Raw genomic sequence first — 20,371 nt, 5'->3', positions numbered from 1 at the left:
GCGGAAAAGCACACTGAGGTTTAGAAGGGGCTATTAGTACTAGCTTTCAGGAACACAGCACATTGTGTTCCTTAATTACTCATTCGTGCATGTGCCGTGTAATTACGAGAACTAGTATGATCGCTGACGTCTAAAAAATTATTGGCAATCACTTGGAGCTGCTGTGTATGGCGTTTCTGCGGCCTTGAGAAACAATAGACAAAAGCGTATGCCAGTTTTCATTTCTTGCTACCCCCACTTGCTCCTGCTTTGCGAATCTCCCAAATTTCCAGGTTGCCAGGTTTGCAGGTCCACATTAGCATTTCCAGTGCCTGTCGAATTATTTGACAGGTCCTGCAAATGCTAATGTGGACTTTAGTCATTGTTCGCACTGTGGGGTGGCTCAACACACACTGCTTTTATTGAAATAGCAGTGTTCACGTGCACTGTGCACGAATTAGCTGATGTTGAATGGTTTTTACGTATTTTTGTTTTCTTTTCTAAAGGTAAGCCTTCTTTGTTATACTGCTCCAAATTTGAGATTTCGGGCTCAAAAATTCAGGCTTTTTTTCGCAGCCTGCTCCAAATTTGGATCTTTGTGCTCCAATAGCAACATTTTGCTGCTCCAAAAATTGCTTCAAATCCTATTTCGGTTGTTGCACCCCTGCTTCAATGGCTGAGCGGAAATTTGAAATGAGCACTAAAATTGGTGGGGGCTTGCTACTGTAGTTGTGGAGGCGATTGGCCATTCAGTCATCTGGGTGGCGCCTCCTCTCCAGACTTCTCAACTTGCATACAACTACAGAGTAGAACCTAGGATACCATTTTGAAAGATCATGGTCCTTATTGAACTTTTTTGGGGCATAATCCACGTAAAAAAAAAAAAGATCTGTCACTGACCGTATACTTTGCATAAGAAGTGAAAATGAAGTTTTGATGTAAGGAAGCTATTTGCTGACTTCATGCAGGTCACGAGATGAGCTTTGCCATGTTCCTCTGCTGCCTATTCAAAGTGGGAGCCTTTACTGAGGCAGACTCTACTGCAGTCGTTCTACGTGTGTTTCAGAGGTATGTGCCCAGCTGGCATTCATATGTCTACACTCCTGTGACCCCCCAGAAAAAGGCCCATTGATTACATCAAGACATGCGTGACAAGGGCTTCGTGCACTCGTGGTCGTTTCATTAACTTGTTACATACCCAAATTGGCATGGCATGACATGAGTGTGTGATTAACAAGAATGGTAGGTCAATATCATCTCCTGCATGCCATGTACAGTCTTCACGGATTGAAACGTGACATCAGAACTTTCAGTGTAGCGACTGGTATGAGCGATTTCTCGTGATCACCGTGTCTTGTTGCTGCAAAACTCACCGCTAAAAATAAGGTTGTCTCTTATATAAATGTTGGAGCTGAAGTTTTCTCAATACGACACAAACAGAAGGTGGTGGAAACAAAAGTAGTGCATCACTTAGCCCTAAATTCTCGCATTTCAATCCATACATACATAATGAGGTGCCATTGTGACGCCATGGGGGTCGTTTTGTCAGTTTGCTATATACTGTAGAATTCTGAGCAAGTGCCCCCCCCCCCCTTCGCCTCAGTTAGTCCAAAGTACCAGCAAAGTGTAAGGGGGGCCCTTTCCTGGAATTTCACCAAAATTCAAGAAGGTGTAGGCAAAGTTTTCCCACCAGAGAAAAAAGGGAGTGCGCGTGGTCGTTTCATTAGCACGGTTACCAGAATGTGCATGCATGCATTGCAAACATGCGGTAATGAAAAGCATGGCATGCATGTCATGTATTGCGCGAGATGAATGTCATAAATGACAACTTATCATTGCAGTCATCTGTTTACCTGGGATACCGCAATATGCACAATGTACTGCAAGTGGCATGTTCCACGACATGTACCATATTTAATCGTATAAGGCGAACACTGGTTGGCCCTGCCATTGTTGTGTATTGGTTCATAGTGTTGGCTTGCTAACGCTGGCAAGCGGTGGCAAACTGTTGGACGCACCAAACTATGCAGTTTACAGAAAAATGTCAATTCACCTCATAACGTTGGTCTCAAAGCCAAACAATATGGCATAGGCAGCTCCTTGCTAACTTCTTCGCATGACATTGATTTCCACAGTGTGTGGGATCTGCCAGAATTTTTTCTAGTCTTTCTACTTCAAGTGCAATTTCACGTAATGTTGCATAAAGTCCCTTTTTTTTTTCTAGACTTCAACCTAGGCTTGGACAGCTTTTACCCTGTGACCGAAATCTGGGGCCAAGTAGAGTTGTAAATTGCCTTTTTCATACCACAATAGCCCAATAACTAATTATCTTGACAAATAAACTTAATATGTTTGTTCTGCATTGAACAGTAAAAAATTGGCTGTGGTTTAACTCTTGTAAATTTAGTTATCAGAAGCGAAAGGTATGTTTGGCTTGGTTTTGCAAAGACTGTGCACACAGTGTTTTATTAGAAAGTTAGGCGTCTCTTTGTTATTGTTTGTGTTGCTGCAGTAGCTTTAATCTTGGCACAGTTCTGCACTTCGTAAGCTTCTCTCTGGTGTGCTAATCTGACCTCCTTTTGCTCTGCGGTTTCAGTGGGCCTTTACTTGAGATTTTGCTGCCTAGCTACTGTATTCAGCCCAGCCGGTGCGCCATCACCGAGCGGCCGTTAACGCTTTGCCGCAGCGAATCACAGGGTCATGCACGCGGCTCAAGATCATGGTGACATGATTGGGAGACATATTCTAGCAACATGTATTACTTTGCCCCCCCAAAAGTTATTTTGTTGAAACATTGTATTCCCCTTCGTCTAAAGCCACCGTGAAGAGCATTTCAGTATGCTCAGCAGTTTTGCCCTTGTTCCTCTAATCCGGAGCTGAGGAAAATGCTATCTGGTTTGTTATCTGACCACAGATACTTGGAGCTGGTGCGCCACCTGCAACTGCAGTACCGCATGGAGCCTGCTGGAAGCCATGGCGTCTGGAGTCTCGACGACTACCAGTTCTTGCCCTTCATCTGGGGCAGTGGGCAGCTCATTGGTAGGGCACTGTGAAAGTACAGTCGAACACGGATATATCGAACTCGAAGGGGATCGCGAATTAGTTCGATATATGAAAAATTCGATATAAAAAAATACAGGCCCCGAGACCTTACCAGTGGTGGACGATCACCTACAATCGGCGCATTCCAGAATTGACAACTAATTCCGCACACACGATGTAACAACGTTTTATTTGCATGAAAAAAAAAAAACGCTTATCTTGGCCTGCTTCTTCGTCTTCGAAATGAAGTTGAAGATGCTGGCCTCGATCTTATCGAGGCTGTCCAGGTGTGACAGCCCGGTTCCCTCAATGTCGCCGCAACAACGGCGAATCAAGCCGAACGCTGCCGGCACTTCAGCGGCGAAGTATGCGCGTGTAGCCGCCGCCTCGTCCGGACGATCTTCCTCGTCACTTGAGCTGTCGGCCTGGGCATCCTGGGTCCCTGCAACCGCAGCTACAATGTCCTCGTCAGGGAGGCTCGCAACAGCCTGAACATTGCAGTCCGCTTCCACGAAATTGTCCGCAGACACTTCGGGTGGAACGGCAGCCGGGAAGAGGGTACCAGGCATAGAGTGCCTTTTCTACTTTCCCGTGGGCAGGAACGCGCACACGACAGGCTACCGACGTTCGCTGCTCCGCCGCCTTTGCCTTGATATCCGCCTTGTTCTTCAACAAGGTGCTCATAGTGCTCCGTGGTATCCCGATGTCGTCGTGGTATCCCGATGTCGTCTGCGACCGTCGAACTTTCTTTGCCCGCCTCAACATGCTGTATGGCTTTCAACTTCGTCGCAAACTCAAGGTTCTTGCGCTTCTTGACGCTGGTAGGGCGGTAATAGGGGCTAGTCGGTACGTATTCATACTTGTAGTGCGCTTCCGGAGGACACGGACCAAGAAACAAGGAAAACCAACACAAGATGATGCGCAAACTTTGTTCGCTGCTCCGTCGCCTTTGCCTTGATATCCGCCTTGTTCTTCAACAAGGTGCTCATAGGGGAGAGAACTAGTCAGGTTCGATTCTGGGCAGTCGAAACTGGTAAAAAGAGGAGTGGCATTGCTTTGTGTTCAGCAGGCTATCAAGAAGTCGTGCTTCCACACGGTACCGGCCAGCCTTGAAGCACAGACTTCCAGGTTAAAAAAGACGTTGTACCCGGATAAGGTTATCTGCTCGGTTGCAGAAAAGGCCCTTGCAATCTTCACTACAGGGAAGATAGAGCAACCCTCGAGGTCGAGTGGCAGATTGGAAAGACCGGCTGTCATTCCGTACATCCACAATCTCTCCCATAGGATAAAGAAAGTCATGTCAAAGTTTGCGCATCATCTTGTGTTGTTTTTCCTTGTTTCTTGGTCCGTGTCCTCCGGAAGTGCACTACAAGTATGAATCTTGACGCTGGCCATTGCTACACGAGAAGCCGAAAATTCAAGTAGTCCGCAGCGCCTCTGCACAGCATGCACGCAAAAGAGGAATGCGGTGGTATGCGAAAACTCGCGGAGGTGGACTCCGCCAACAAAGCGCTCGCGATCAGTCACGGTGGCGGCGATGGCTATCCGGGCTACCCAGCTACCTGCGAGGGCAGCAGCGATGTACGAAAGGCACGAGCTGTGGTTGGCTGAGCAATTACGTAAGGCGCGGGCTGTGGTTGGCTGATCAAAACTCACAAAACAGCAACAAAAAAGAAAGAAAGAAAAGGCGAAAGGAGGAGGTCGCCGGCTCCTTTGTTCTTGCTGTCCGAGCTGACGGTAACGCAGAGAAAGCAAGAGAAGGAGAGAGAGAAAAAAAAAGAAGAAAAAAAAAGCCGTTCCGCAAGTTGGAGAACGCGCCCAGCAGGAGTACAGCCCTCTCCCCTCACGTTTTGCGAGCGTTTCGGGTGTCGGCGGAGGCGCGGTGCCGCGTGCAGCGAGTGCCGAAGCGGACCTTCCAGCTCTCGTGCCGTTCCATATATCTGATGGCAGGTAAAAATACCGTTCAATATAAACGTGCGAATTTCTATACTTTTACAAAGGATTTTCAAGGGGATAATTTACGAGTTCGATATAGCCGAAAATTCGATATATGTGGGTTCGATATATCCGTGTTCGACTGTATCAACATCAGGATCATAATAGGGAAGGCGTAGAGTACTTTACTCTCGATAATTCAAACTTTCAGTTAATTAAAAGAAATTTCAAATTTTTCATTAGCTCGCTATGTTTTCAATGTATCTTAAAGCCGCTTAATTCAAACGGCTTTATTGCAAAAATTCATTCAATTCATACTTTCTGCTTGTCCATGCCTTAATATATCTGCTGCCTTTGTTACTTCTAGCTGAGCATATGCGTTCTTATATCGGTAGCAGGAGTAAACAAAGCCAATTGTCAGCCTACAAAGCGGCCAAACTAGCCAAATTGCGCGCAACAACAAATGCGTGTTTGACGAAGAAAGGCGGGGGGGGGGGGGGGGTGGAACTGAAGCAATCTGGCCTTGCTCCATCACATTCAAAACGCTTTTTAAAGTCACTTTCAACGCAGTACACTTGTGTCATGCGGAAAAGCATACTAAGATTTTGAAGGTGCTACCTGCTGTTATGGGAAACGGTACATTTTGTCCCTTAATTACACACGCATGCAAGTGCTACATAAGAACGAGTACCAGCATGATTGATTACATCTAATGACTTTACTGACAACCTTTCAGAGGTGTCATGACATGGCTGCGGCCCTGAAAAACAATAAACATTACAGCACAAGTTCGTATGTTGCCTTGAGTGATATTTATGAGGCCTTCTGATAATTCAAACAAAATGCTGGGGGTCCCTTCAAGTTTGAATTATCGTGAGCCTACTATATTTCTAGTTTTTTTAACTGTAATGTTGTAATTATGGCATAAGTGAAAAGGAATGAAAGTGGTTCGGTCTCTGTATCATCTCTCTGAGTATTTTGAGGGGAATTTTGTTTTCTTCATTATATTTATTCGGTTCTCTTGTCTCATTTCGGTTCACCGAGGTTTGAGTGTAACAGCCAGCATTGTTCCTTTCCTGCAGACCATCCAACCATCGAGCCCAAGTCATTCACAGCGCCCGGCTTTTCAGAGGCACACTCGAGAGACTACATGTTCATGGAATGCATAGAGTTCATTAGCAAGGTGAGTGTGGATGAATGTGTCATTGCCCTCTTGTCTCTCATCTTCTTAAACTGGGCCCATAGAGTTCTCTACAATTACCTAGAGGGAACTCGTTGACCCACCATGGGAATGATAGGTAATACACGGATTTGCCTAATGTTCGTGCTTACGGCTTCGAACGCACTTGTGGCTTTGTTTATTGCGGTGTTTCAGCGTTCATTTCGGATAAAAGAATAGACCGTTGTGAACTTCGTGACAAGATTTGAATTGGTGAGCCTTAAAAGGTTTGTGGAAGTGGTGAAGTGGAACTGCTGACTTTTGCTGAACTTCGTTTTGTGACAAAGCGGGTGCAGGCGACGCAGAGCTGAACGGAGCTGATAGAACGAAGTTTAGACAAATCCGTGTACTATCAATCATTCCCATGCTGGCTGAAGAGCCATGCGTTGCAGCTCCCATAGACACTAGCGCCAGAGTTCTCTCTAGTAAATATTGTAGGAAACTCTATGACTTTACTCTATGAGGTGGCTTAGGAGCTTGTTATGTGTGTGTACAGGGTGACATACAGTGTTACAGTGTGGCGTCGACAGTGCAGTGTTGTGGTGTCGTGTGTGGCAAGTCACGGTGCACTCGGACATGATGACAGCACCATCACGCACATGTGTCCGACTAAAGATGTTGGCGGGGGCGAATGAGGCAGAAGAGACCAATGAAAAGGTGACAGTAGAGGCAAAGAAAGATGGACTGGAATGCTGGCTCGGAGGCAGCATGCTGGTCTTGGACTCTATTACGAAAATCCCAACAGCATCCAAGGGCTCTCGGAACCACGTGGATTTGAGGGGCTGTTGTTGTTCCAGCCACTGCTTTTGTTCCTGGACCACTCCGTGGGGAGTGGAGCTCACCATCAAGATTGGCAAACGGGCTGCGAGCTACAGGACAAGAACAGGTGCCTACCGACAGCCGCCATGGCACCTTCGTGGGCAGATCTTTCGGCTCTCATTTGGAGGCCTCTCATTGCTCTGTTCTGGGCTGACTTGTCTTCTCGTCCACACCACAGGCTTGCCACACGCCGCCAATGTATTAGGTCACTGGTTGTGGTGTGCAAGTCACTGGTTGTGGTGATGCTTGCGTCAACCGCCGCGGTTGACGCAAGCATCACCACAACCACTGCCTTTTGGTTTGAATGTTAAATGGAACTTTGTTTAATTATCATGCCTCACCTGTCTCAGCAGTTGGTTGTTAATGCGTGTCGAATTTCACTTTGTTTTTTTTATTATTCTTTCAATTCAAAAGCTTTGTTTTCATAATAACCGGTATTTATTTATTTGCACGTTACCTACATTGCCACAAGGCATTGCGTAGTGGGTGATCATGGTGAACGCAAAAAGAACAAAAACATGCAAGTTATGTATACAGAGTGTGCAAATATTACCACAAACATGCATTCTCAACAACAGAGTCACTTCTGCCTCTGTCTAAGTTAATACTACACAAACACATCACATCACAGAGCTGTAATGTTGCACTGCATAGGATTGAGAACTGGGCAAGTTGGTGTTGACTCATGGCAAATATAAGCAAACAGTGCAAATAAAACAAGGACAAAGGAAGACGGGACACAACGCATGCTCAGCATGAGGGTTCAATATACCCTTTTCATATTCCGCAAGTGCCTGCGCAGCATGTTCACCCAACTAATGGCGGCTCCTTCAAGTGGAGACGAGGCCCTAGTATCTGGGGCTTGTTTATTATGCATGTTTATATCAAGAGAGTTGAGTCTACATTTTCCACGTCATAGCGCAATCAAACTGCCCTTGAACACTCCGTTTGCAGTAAGTGACTAGCCGCTATTAGTTGGGCGAACTGCATCGCTGGAAAATTTGCAATTGTGAAAAGGGTCTATTCCCAGCCAATGCATTTTGGTGACGGCGAAATGTAAAATGCTCATGCACAGTAGACTCAATATAATTAAACTTTCAATTAATGCAAATTTCAAAGTTTTGGTTGGCCAGCTATGTTTTCAATGAATTTTAAAGCTGCTTCATTGAAACTGCTCCGTTGTGTAAATTTGCTTAATTCATACTTTTTGCTTTTCCATGCCAGAAAATATCTGCACTAACGATTCCGTGTTGATTGAGGAAGAAAAAACCACCGAGACTGGCTGGCAGACCCTGTCCAGACCACGGTGTAAGAATAAGTTAGGTGCTGACACTAGCCGCCCCGCTTGAGGAGAGGGCGCGGGCAGATTGTGTTCACCGATGACCTTGAGCCACAAGTAGTTTTCGTGGCGCTCGTTGAGATGGCGCTACAGAATGTTGTCTCAGGGGCTTGTGCGGCGCTCATTCTGAAATTCGCATGCGAAGAAAGATCTTCCTGAAAGCTTTGCGGGCATGGCATTCTGTGATTTATAAACGCGTTGCCCTGTGCCTGTGAGCCCTGTCAGTGCATTTGTTTTGCTGATTCGTGTACTGTGATTGATGGCACGTACACCTCGACGCTGTGTATGATGCTGAGTACCCTTTAGCAACCTTGTCGCTGGCTGCACCTTGAAATGGGCAAAAAATGTTTTGTCCCGAATTGCAAGTCGGGGTATAGGACTTGTACAGAGTGTGTGTCGCTTTTCCAAGGCTCCGCGTGAACCAGAGCGCTTAGATAAGTGGCGACGGGCGATTCCGAGAGCATACAGAGTTTTGGAGCCTATTGACCATGTGTGCGCGAACCATTTCGCGGAAGAAGCGATCGCCGCAACATATCATGCAGAGTACAAGGGAAATGTCCTGTTGCACGCCTGAAAGAAACCTACACTCTCTTCGGATGCTGTGTGTAGCATTTTCCACGGCTGCCCAAAATACCTGACCGTGCAGCAAAGAACCAGGAAACCTCTGCGAAAACGGCAGGCTCTGTGCCGACTTCTCGGAAGCGACGGGGGCGAAACGGTTCAACTGCTTCGGAAGTACCTTACCCGACCGCTGAATGTATGCCAAATTAATTGCACGTAGAGACAGCGACTCCACGGCATGGCGATGCTGAATCAATGGGCCCGCAATGCAAGAGGCCGCGCTTCGACTTCTCCAGCGACGAGCCTCCTCCACGTGAAGAACAGGAGGCTTCTGAACACAACACTGACAGTGGCCTATGTGCCTCACGTCGTCATCAAGCCGGAAAAGTAATTTCTTGATTCAGATGCCACTTTTTGAGCTGCCTCATGTACATTATTAGGACCAAGAAACATTAAATGTTGTAGAATAATCAGCGAACAGAAATCATTGTACTTCTGTGATGCAGTTGAGTTTTTTACGTTCACGGTATTCACGTGATTATAATCAGTTTGCCAGACTTGATGTCGTCAGGCAAGATTTTCTCATCTTTGGATGCCTCTTGCGTTTCATCGCCACTGTCCGGAGACACTTTGCAACATTGCAGACACACTTCTGACCACGGTGCTTCCGACACAACACCGTTTATTAAGGCAAAAGCCTTAATAAACATGTTGTTTATGAACGCGGCATGCCTATTAAGTTTATGAACGCGGCACGCCTATTAAGGCGAAGGCCTTAATAGCCGTGCCGCGTAGGCGGCTTGAGGGACGAGTGATGCAAAAAATTATCATCACGAGAAGACTTGACAGATTGGCAAAATTTGTGACGTCATTATGACGTCATAAATTGGAATTTTATTGCCAAGTTTGCAGAATACAGTCGACGACCGATTAATTCGGACTCCACGGGGAATGTAAATAAGTCCGAATTGTCGAATGTCCGAAAAAACGAATGCGTCAGAAAAAAAAATACTTTTATTGACACTTCAGGGTCCCGGTGGCCGAAAAAAGCTGTCAATGCGTTGCTGTCCGCACTTCCGCTTACGTGCAACCAAGTGCACCTGTATCTCCACCAGTGTGATGTGATCGCTGTATGATGGCAAGCTGGTTTCGTTCGTGAAGGCAACGCGTCTGTGCGGCGCGCTTAGCGGTCGCACAAAGAGGTAGCATGAATGGCGGTGTGGTGCGTTTGGGTTCTCGCCTATTAAATTCGTGCACTAAGCATGCAACTGCACCAGGCCACATGCACTATCGAGCAGTTGACTGAAGATGCTTATCGTAAGGCTTGTCAGCGATTGAGCCGTACTGACGCGTTTGCCACCTGTCGCCATCACGCCTCCGTGCATTTCCACTGCTTATCCCTAAGACATAGCCGCACGGTGCCGTGATAGCGGCCCCTTTGAATTTCCGGTCCGCTTCACCCCATAACACGTCGGCATCGCGACAAAGCTGACTTTCGGACTCTGCTACTGTCGCAAACAGGTCAACTCGCGAAAGCGCTGGTTCGAACCTACGAGATGATAGACGCGGCAGAGGTGGGGGCTTCAATTATTGCCTTTCGGACCTGCAATTTGGGCAGAAAGTCCGAAAAATCGTACGCCGAAGAGTTTTAGCGTCCGAAATTTCCGACGTTCTTGACCATTGACGTCTATGAGGCTGGTGACGGTGCCGCGAAAGCGTCTGAATTTTCGAGCATGTCCGGAAAATAGGCAGTTGACTGTATCTGCCGCATTTCGTTGTCGGCGCGGCCTTCGGCGCTGGCTGTGAGGGCACCGTTGGCGCAATTTAACTCAGATCTTTTGAGATAGCAGAGCGTAAAATAAAGCAAGTCTCAAGATAAAAATGAACGCGCACGCAGAACGCTTTACAGCAGATGCATTCGACAGAATGGCGGCGATAGCAGCGCAGCGCGGGGATACAGGAACCGGAATGTAGGATGTTCGTGATGTCGATAGGATTTCCCACAGTTGACCAGTGCCTCCAAGATCGGCATTTCAAATCACAAATCTGAGGCATAAAGTAGCGATCGAAATAGAGCCTCATAGATCACCAATTAGCTTTCGTTTTGATCTCTGAGGCCATACTTTGTATGGTACGGGTGCCGGAGGAGATAATGGCTGGCGATTCGACCGTGCGCGAGTCTCTGACAGGGTCCGGATTATCGAATGTAGATCTCGCAGCTGTCCGAAATATCGGTCGTCTTTACACATTACCTCTATGGGATCAACGGCGGTGCCGCGCGACTGTTCGAATTACCAAGCATGTCCGAATTATCGGTGTCCGATTTATCGGACGGCGACTGTATATAAATTTTTCTTCCTTGTGAACTTATATTGCAATAATTTTTATCGTGCATTATAGCATATAGTACCATGTAATGTAGTTTTTATCTTGTCATATAGCTTTTTGGCAGAAGAAAGTACATGTTCAGCCCTTGTTTCAGCACATCATTCTTTACATTCCAGCACGCCCCACTAGACCTGCTTATTGTAGAGGATTATATTCTATAATATTTCCTTTTGGTGTCTTGAAATGATAAAAGAGGATAAAAAAAATGTGCATATTCGTGGACAAGAGCTGCACGAAATATACGGCTTTAGGTAGTGTGCTCGCTTCCACTGTCTGATAAGCACTTCATGAAGTTAAGTCCGGGCGGCTTACTAAAATGGCACGAAGTATGGCTGATGGGATTAGCGCGACAGTCTCAACATGGGTGCAGTCTGTGTTGACCAAGGGCTGACCTTCGGGGCCCAGTGAAGTTCTTCACACCATATCATGCGGCCGACATTGCCAGAGGCCGAAATGGATCAAATGCGAGACGCTAACCGCAAAACTGGCAGGCGTTGCGTGTCGATTGATGTTCTAGAACGCATGTAAGTTTCGTGATACATTGGTTGAAACTTGTCTGGTGAAGTTTTTTTTTTCGTTCAGTTTGCTAAGCAACTAGAGTGCGACAGTGATATGATATCCGCACGCAGACACTCACACACACACACAACACACACACACACAAACACGCACACACACAAATGCACATACACAGATGCGTGGACGCGCCTAAAAGCACACGCACGCATGCACTCACACGCACGAACACAAATGCATAGACGCACGCACACAAATGCACACAGACACGCACACGTATGCAAATGCACACACGTGCACGCACATGCCCTTACCACGGCCGCTCGATCTCTCCCCTTTGGTGCGGCCTGCCGATTCGTCTCCCGAACAAAAGAGCGCGCGTGAAAGGAGAAGTTGACTGGCTTCGACGGGAGCTGAGGGCGCTGCATATCGGCGAGGTAATTGCCCTTGAACCTGCTTGCACCACGTCGCGCAAAGATGTAATGCCACTAATACGCAAATAAATGTGCTCAGTACCCTCATAAATAAAATACACATTTTTTAGTTGACACTGAAGTCGGAGTCGCTATACCTTTTAATCAGCCACAATAGCATTATTATTGCAATGCTCAGTTGCCGTACGAGCGAAAGCAAGACGAGGATCATGTGGCTCCTCGTTGCCTCAATCGGACAGCTAAAACTGGCCGCGTGCATCTAATTGAGTGCATGTATCAAGAACGATCTAAGAGGTAATTGTTGGGCTAGTTAGTCGTACATAACGGGCTTAGACATATTACCACAAGCATATTAGACATTGCTTCACTTCTTACACAACGCTGGTCTAACGACGCACATGTAATACACATGTGGCGTTTTTTTTTTTCTAAAAGAGCCAAGTCCGCTTTAACTGAAACCGAGAAAAATGCAGTTTTATGCTACTGACAATATCGTTGGGCCTGCTCCAACAATTTTTTGCCAGTGTGCTCATGTCACCGAATTCCCTCAAATCTGTACTGCGGCTAAAATCCATATAGCCTACTCTCGTCGGTATTCTGGAGTAAATTTCGATTTGGCTCTTATAGATTGGAACATTTCATTTGTGCTTAAATTAGCTCACAAAATAAGTCTAAATCACACCGAATCAACTATATAGCAATATTTTGCGACAAAATTATTGCTATCCTTGTGCTTCCATCGGTGCCGTCCTTTGTTGCATGGGCGTAATGGCGATGACTAGACTTGTAGATCAAGTGGTGCTTCCAGGCAAAAGGCGCGCCATTCTGAACTCTTGGCAGCGTTTTCTTCTTTTTGGCATCTATTGAACGCCTTCGAAAAATGCTTCAGCTCTCCTCCTTCTTAGCTCGTTTGTTGCCGCACCGTTTCGGACCACTTCAAGGAATATATCGGTGCCCAATACACCTATGCACTGTTCGTCATTTGTCACATGTTGTTGTTCTTTGTGGTTTTTGTTGTACATATTTTCGTATTCTGCACTGTGAACACCGTTGGAAGTTAGCGCTCGTCTTCGTGTGTCTCGTTGTCCTAGGCCTCAATTCGCGCTATAGTAATCATCATGACATACAAACTAGCCCAAGCCGCCACCCTTCTGAACCATTATCTTCATTTCAGTTGACTTTTATTTTAAATGTACCGTCTTGGAGTGAAAGAGTGAAAAAAGGACATGATACTGTAGCGCGAAACTCAAAACAGAAACACAAAAAGGCAGAAAGTAGGAAAGTCAGCCTCTTACTCATCATATTCGAGTTTTGCCCAACATCATGTTCTTGAAATGTATTAAAGAAATGTATTTTGCGCCTCAGTCTTCTGTACCTAAGCAATACACGCACCAACTAGCCCAGAAGCATGTCCTTTTGGAGTACCTACCAACTCACCCAAGAAAAACTAATTGTGGAACAAACGCACAATAGGAAAGAAACTCGAATACTAATGGAAGAGCTTGGACGCTGCATTGTTGATTGTTTTGGTCACAATTGTTGACGCAGAGCTGCTTTAATTGGTCTGACTCAGTTTGATTCATACAGGTGCAGGATATGGCTCATTTTTTATTCGAAACTGCCTTTTTGAGTTCACGTTACGATGAAGAGTTGCCCCACTTTGATTACAGTTGTGTTAAAAGTGAAAGATACTCAGGCTCGCTTTATGCTCCAGTGAAATTTAGCACAGTTTTGGTTTCTGGAGAAAAAAAAACACCATACATATACATATAAAATATCATGCCTTAAAAGTGTATGTCGCAATAAAAAAAAAAGAAAGAAGCTTGACGAAGACAGTTGTTATTCATAACTGTTTATCAGCAGGAAAGGGTTCCTAATATATGTCCTTTCTTCATGCATGCGCGTACAAGAATAAAGCAACAGGTGTACATTAGAGGTGGTTGCGCATAAATTCCAATTAGCAGTTCAGCAAAGCAAGGCGAATTATTAGTGAGCCTTCTGTTGCTTTGCTGGACCCCTAGTTTGAATGTATGCGCAAACGCCTCTGATGTATACGTGGTGCTTTATTTCTTTATGCGCATGCGTGATGAAAGAATATACACAGTAAAAGCTCGTTAATTTGGATTTCTAGGGACCGGAAAAAATGTCCGAATTAACTGAATGTCCGAATGGTCGAAATAAACACAATAATTTCACGAGTTTTTTCAACATACCTTTACTTAACAAAGTAATCGCGGATGCTTGTCTGTTTTTGAGCAGATAGAGAAAGAAATAAAGCACCACGTATACATCAGAGGCGTTTGCGCATACATTCAAACTAGGGGTTCAGCAAAGCGACAGAAGGCTCACTAATAATTCCCCTTGCTTTGCTGGACTGCTAATTGGAATTTATGCGCAACCACCTCTAATGTACACCTGTTGCTTTATTCTTGTACGCGCATGCATGAAGAAAGGATATACCGGGTGTCCCAGCTATCTTTAGCCAAGGGTTTAAAAATAGAATATTAGAAGCAGGCAAGTGGAATCGCTTGCAAATTACTGACAGTCACCTTGCGCACTACAGACAATTTTTTGTTTGGTAATTAACTAATTTGTTAATTATAATTATCTAAATAAATTGCTAAATATTGACTGTAGGCAAGAAATGCGGCTTGCAAAGTTCGAGTGCGTCTTCAGAAACCCCAATTCTATTATTTGCGATAAAGAAAGTCTCACGTATACCATTTTTTCCAAGCTGCAAAGAAAGCCCGCGAAATACAAAAAGAACCACGTGACTAGCGCGTTTGCGCGCCTCGAGAATGCTGCCCTCAGCCGTGGTTCGAGCGAACAAAATCAGATGCGGCCGCGACTCGCTGGCTCCATTGCAGCGATAGGCCGATAAGTCGACGGTGGTTTCTTTTGGCCCGCGACAGCCTCTTGGCGCGCGTGACGGTTGAAGTTGTAGCAAGTGCGGGCCAAGAAACCACCGTCAACTTATCGGCCTACCGCCGCAACGGAGCCGCCGAGTCGCGGCCGCAGCTGATTTCGTTCTCTCAAACCATGGCTGAGGGCAGCATTCTCGCGGCGGGCGAATGCGCTAGTCACGTGGTTCTTTTTGTATTTCGCGGGCTTTCTTTGCAGCTTGGAAAAAATGGTATACGTGAAACTTTCTTTATCGCAAATAATGGAATTGGGGCTTCTGAAGACGCTCGCAAACTTTGCAAGACGCATTTCTTGCCTACAGTCAATATTTAGCAATTTAATTAAATAATCCTAATTAACAAATTAGTTAATTACCAAACAAAAAATGTCTGTAGTGCGCAAGGTGACTGTCAGTAATTTGCAAGTGATTCCACTCGCCTGCTTCTAATATTCTATTTTTAAACCCTTGGCTAAAGGTAGCTGGGACACCCTGTATATTAGGAACCCTTTCCTGCGGATAAAAAGTTATGAATAAGAACTGTCTTCTCGCGGACACAATTTTTCTGAGCCCTTCAAGGTGCTCAGCAGCTCGCATGATGTCTGCAGTGTCCGCAAAAGTTTCACCCGTCATCCACACTTTTCGGTTGGCACGGTAATCCACGGGAAGATTGTTGATGTTCTTAAAGCAGCGTGGCTTTTGAACCTTTCCGATAACAAGGAGTGGCAAGCGCTCTGTTCCCGTCACGTTGGCGGCTAAAAGTATGGTTACTCGTTCCTTGCTTCTTTTGCCTCCGATACAAGGATCCCCTTTCATCACTCTTCATCACTCCTTGTCGGGAGAGCCCATTATTCAGAGCACGCAAAATGCAGGTGAGCGCAAATGCAGGTGAGTGCAGGTGAGCGCAACAGCAGATTATATTTGTGCTCTGCGGTTTGCTACACGTGCTGCGGCTCGATACATTATACTAGTTGCCACAAAGGTAGTGCCGCTTCTTAGCATTAATGCCTTTTACGTTACTAGTAAGCAGCACAGAATTGAGTGGGGATGGTTAATAGTACTCATACTCTATTTCTCAGCACTAATTATGGTGAAGCATCATTAATGTACAGTCAAACCTCGATATATTGAACACGGACATATCGAATTATTGCCTATGTCGAACGGTTCCTATATCACGTGGGAAATCGCATGCATTTTTAATTTTTTATTTCGAACGAAGTTTGACGTATAATGGATATATCCCCTTCAGGCGCAAATTATGATGCACTGTCTGCAAATGCGTCACATTCTCATGGCATGATTCCAAGGCATTCAGTAGTACACTCCAAGAAAGAAAATGGAAGAATGTGCTGTTTTGTGTGCTTTTCAATAATTAATGTTAATTAGCATGTAATTAAATATCTAATTATCCTGCAATGAGTCAGCTTCAATCCTTGCATAAAAAGAATCAAATATTAGGTGCAAAATGCCTGCACAGGTTGTTTTTTGGTTGTACTCGTTTCGAGCAAAGAAAAAAAATACTCTTGACGTTGGTCCTGGAACACGCACATCGAACGATCGTCGAGCATGGTAGTGTCTCCAGCACAGTGATCCTCTGCAGCAATATGCAGAACAATAAAGTTAAATGACCGCTAATTATCCACTCAGGAAGCCTGCACAAATGCGCACACTGCGTTTCAAGCCGTTTGAAGAAACACTGGGTGCGTGACGTGCCTCTGAAGTTAATGTGTACAATTGTACACACTGCCGCTGAAGGGGATATCGAACTCGGCCACCCCAAACCGCCCGCGCTCCGTTGACAGGCGGCGACTTTCCCGCCGCGCTCTGTTGACAGGCGGCGAGCTTTCCCGCAACTCTCGAAAATAGCGGTAGCGCAGTGGGCGTTTACGACAGCTGCACACATCGATGGCGCCGAGTGCGCCACTTGAACGTAGCGGCATACGCACGCCGCAGCCTTGCAGCAACGACGTACTGCACTTGTTGCAGCAGCGCCAGGCATCCGTCGCATCGGTCGTTGTTGTGCTCGTGTGTTAGGCCTGCCGCGCGTTGTGGTGTGTGTAGCGATGGTTGCAGACGCGAAGAAACGGATGACCCTGACTTTTGCAGCAAAACTGGAAGCAATCCAGCGCGTTGAGAATGGTGAGAAGTCGAGCGTCGCGGACGGGTTAGGCATACCAAGGAGCACATTGAGTACTCTGCTCAAAAACAAAGCCGACATAAAGGCCAAGGCCGAGAAGAGTCAGCACTCGGGCGCGCGGCGTGTACGCAAAGCTGCTTTTGAAGATGTTGAGAAGTCTCTCCACAAGTGGTTCATGGACGCAACCGAAATATTCCTGTATCGGGGCCGATGTTGCAACAGAAGGCAAAGAACTTTGCATTCATTCTCGGCGTCGAGAATTTCAGTGCGAGTAGCGGTTGGCTACAACGTTTTAAGACTCGTTTCAACATTGTCGGGAAGACTGTGTCGGGAGAGAGTGAGGACGCCAATGATGAAGAAATTCAGAAGTGGCTTGATCATGAGTGGCCCAAAGTTCTCGCCAAGTATGAGCCGAGCCAAATCTTTAATGCTGACGAGACGGGCCTGTTCTGGCAAATGCTTCCGCGGCAAACGCTGGACACTCGCGGGGACAAGTGCCACGGGGGCAAGCAAGGCAAGGCCCGTGTGACGGTCCTATTGGCTGCCAATATGGATGGGAGCACGAAGCTGCGGCCACTTGTAATTGGCAAATAGACGAGTTGCAAAAAACAGCGCCATCTGTACATATGTACAGGAAGCAGCCAACGGCCGCCATTGTGCATGAGCAGTCCCGTGCGTTTGGCTGGACATGCATACCACCTGGATCTCACAAAACGTTCGCATCCAAGTGAAACGTTTATCTCACGTTCATACTTCTTTTCACTCGCACGAACGCCATGTTCTTGCGTGTTTTTTTATTTGTTTTCATGCACAATGGCGGCTTAGTTCAGTGTTGCCTGAACACTTTGGGGCTTTTTACAGTGTTGCTGGTATTTATGCAACTCGTCTATTTAAAACCCCGAGGTGCATGCGGAACTGCCCCAATATTCCGGTGACTTATGCCTGGAATAAGAAGTCGTGGATATTTTCCTCAAGTGGCTGAAGGCGTGGGATTCGGACCTGGTGCATCAGGGACGGAAGGTATGCCTTATCGTCGATAACTGCACGGCACACCACACCGATGCCCAGCTGAGCAACATCGAAGTGGTATTTCTGCCGCCCAACACCACTTCGAAGCTCCAACCGTTGGACCAGGGCATTATCCGCACATTTAAGTCTATCTACAAGCTTCGGCTGATCGACATTTTGCTTGTAAGACTCCGGATGGGCCAAGATCTGAAGATCGATCTTTTGGGCGCCATCCAAATGCTCAAGGCGTCGTGGGAAAATGTCAAGCAGTCGACGATAGCCAACTGCTTTCGGCATGCGGGCTTCGGTGGACGCACTGACGAAGCATCAGTGGAAGAATCCGAGGAAGCTGGGTTGGCATGCGCAGATGAAGAAAGCGAGCTCGCCGAAACGTGGAGCAAGCTGGAGAGCTTTGTTGGTGCGGAGCCGCAAAGCATGTGCATCGAAGACTTCGTTGGAGGTGACGACAGCACTGGTACAACGGCGGAGCTAACGGATGTAGAGATCGTCGCCGAAGCTACCGCTGAGTAGCCGAATGAAGACGCTGCCGAGGTGGATCCCGCAAGCACTGATGGTGCCCCGCTCCCGACATCAGCTGAGGTCGTAGCCGCTTTGGCCCTTGCACCGCCACTGCAGCGCGATTGAAGGCACCGGCCTTTCACTTGTGGATTGCCTGGACTATGTATGTTGAGGACGCAGTCGTCAAACACGCCATTGCCAACAAAAAGCAGGCTACTCTTTTTCAGTATTTTAAGCCAACACAATAAATACTTTGTTTGAATCTTCAAGTGAGTATTTACTGCACCACGATTGGTTCGTTGGTTGTTTTCCACAAGTTCTTGACGCATGTTTTACGTGATTTTTTATATCGAATTCTGGATATATCGAACTATTTCGCGATCGCCGTGCCGTTCGATATATCGAGGTTCGACTGTATTGTGAATGACATTTTTCTGTATACAAAGTCTAAAAAAAAAAAGAAAGGAGATACGTGCCCCCTCCACTCTTCATAGTGTTAGCAACAGCTTGTTATGCCTAGCATTATGTTGGCAAGATATTAAAGAATTGTAATGTTCGAGAAGTGCAAGGTGTTGCTTCATTTTAAGTGAACTTCGAGTCCATTCCTCTGTTTTCTTGGGTTGCCTGTGAACAACTGTGGTCCTCTGCAATTTAGTTTTCAGCACCAACTGATATGCTGCTGGCTTCCATCGAGAACTAAAAAAAAATTGTGCACATGATCCCAGTGTGTAAATAGCAATATGTAATAAAAAATTTTGTTTGGTCTCGCATGAAAAACAGTTTTGTGTCTGGTTATTGAAACTGTACAGAAGCACTGCTTCGTAGTTAAGCTCTCTATCCCTACTTACAGAAATCTGGCACGCAAATATGTCATTGGTCTTATGTGGTCGATACTTGTTCATTGAGGACAATGGGAACACTGCCGTTATTTCACACATAACCACGCTTCCTGAGTCTAATCTATTCACGAGGCCAAAATACATCTTTCGCAATCAATTTTTCTTCAGACCAGATGCAAAGAAAGCAAGCCTCAATGACGGGTGTAGCTAATACTACAATGCACGCAGGCCCACAAGAATAATCACAAACAGCTAGACGGTCAGAACGCATTAAACACTACACCCCAGTCTGGGTCACGTAACCTGGAGAGGTTGCCATTCACTCTCCCCTCACTATCCTCCAATAACACGGCAACATCTGAAGTTAATGATAAAGAGGACAAAATCTAAAATGAAAGCATGCCAAAGCCACAATTCAACAAATGAAGGCTACTTCTAAATTGGATGCATACAAGCCCGTATTTCAGCAAGGATTTTTAGACACTTTTTTTTTAGAACACTAGTGCAAAAGTCAAGAAAACATTAACAGACAAACAACGATACGTACTACAGGTACTGAACTTTAACTCAGTCTTTTATTGATGTGCAGGTCATATTTATGTGATATTTATGTCATATTTATGCAGGTCATATTTATGTGACAGGCATAGTAAAACAAGTGTATAACTAGCTTTGTAAAGAAATATTAATTTTTATAAGTTACTTGCACACATCACCTGTTTCTAACAAAGGAT

At 46.0% G+C, this 20,371-nt stretch overlaps 1 protein-coding gene across 3 annotated transcripts in view; it reads left to right on the top strand.

Moving 5' to 3' along the window:
• LOC119389691 (serine/threonine-protein phosphatase 2A activator) overlaps positions 1-20,371 on the top strand; it is a 332,541-nt gene that overhangs the window by 109,141 nt on the left and 203,029 nt on the right. For all 3 annotated transcript variants that reach the window (XM_049413688.1, XM_037657064.2, XM_037657057.2), the window contains 3 exons: positions 948-1,047; positions 2,894-3,018; positions 6,039-6,139. In XM_049413688.1, coding sequence (XP_049269645.1) covers positions 948-1,047; positions 2,894-3,018; positions 6,039-6,139 — 326 coding nt within the window. The remainder of the gene's footprint in view (positions 1-947; positions 1,048-2,893; positions 3,019-6,038; positions 6,140-20,371) is intronic.

Source organism: Rhipicephalus sanguineus, chromosome 1 (assembly GCF_013339695.2).
Source record: "Rhipicephalus sanguineus isolate Rsan-2018 chromosome 1, BIME_Rsan_1.4, whole genome shotgun sequence".
Lineage (NCBI taxonomy): Eukaryota > Metazoa > Arthropoda > Arachnida > Ixodida > Ixodidae > Rhipicephalus > Rhipicephalus sanguineus.
This window is presented reverse-complemented; position numbering and strand designations above follow the sequence as displayed.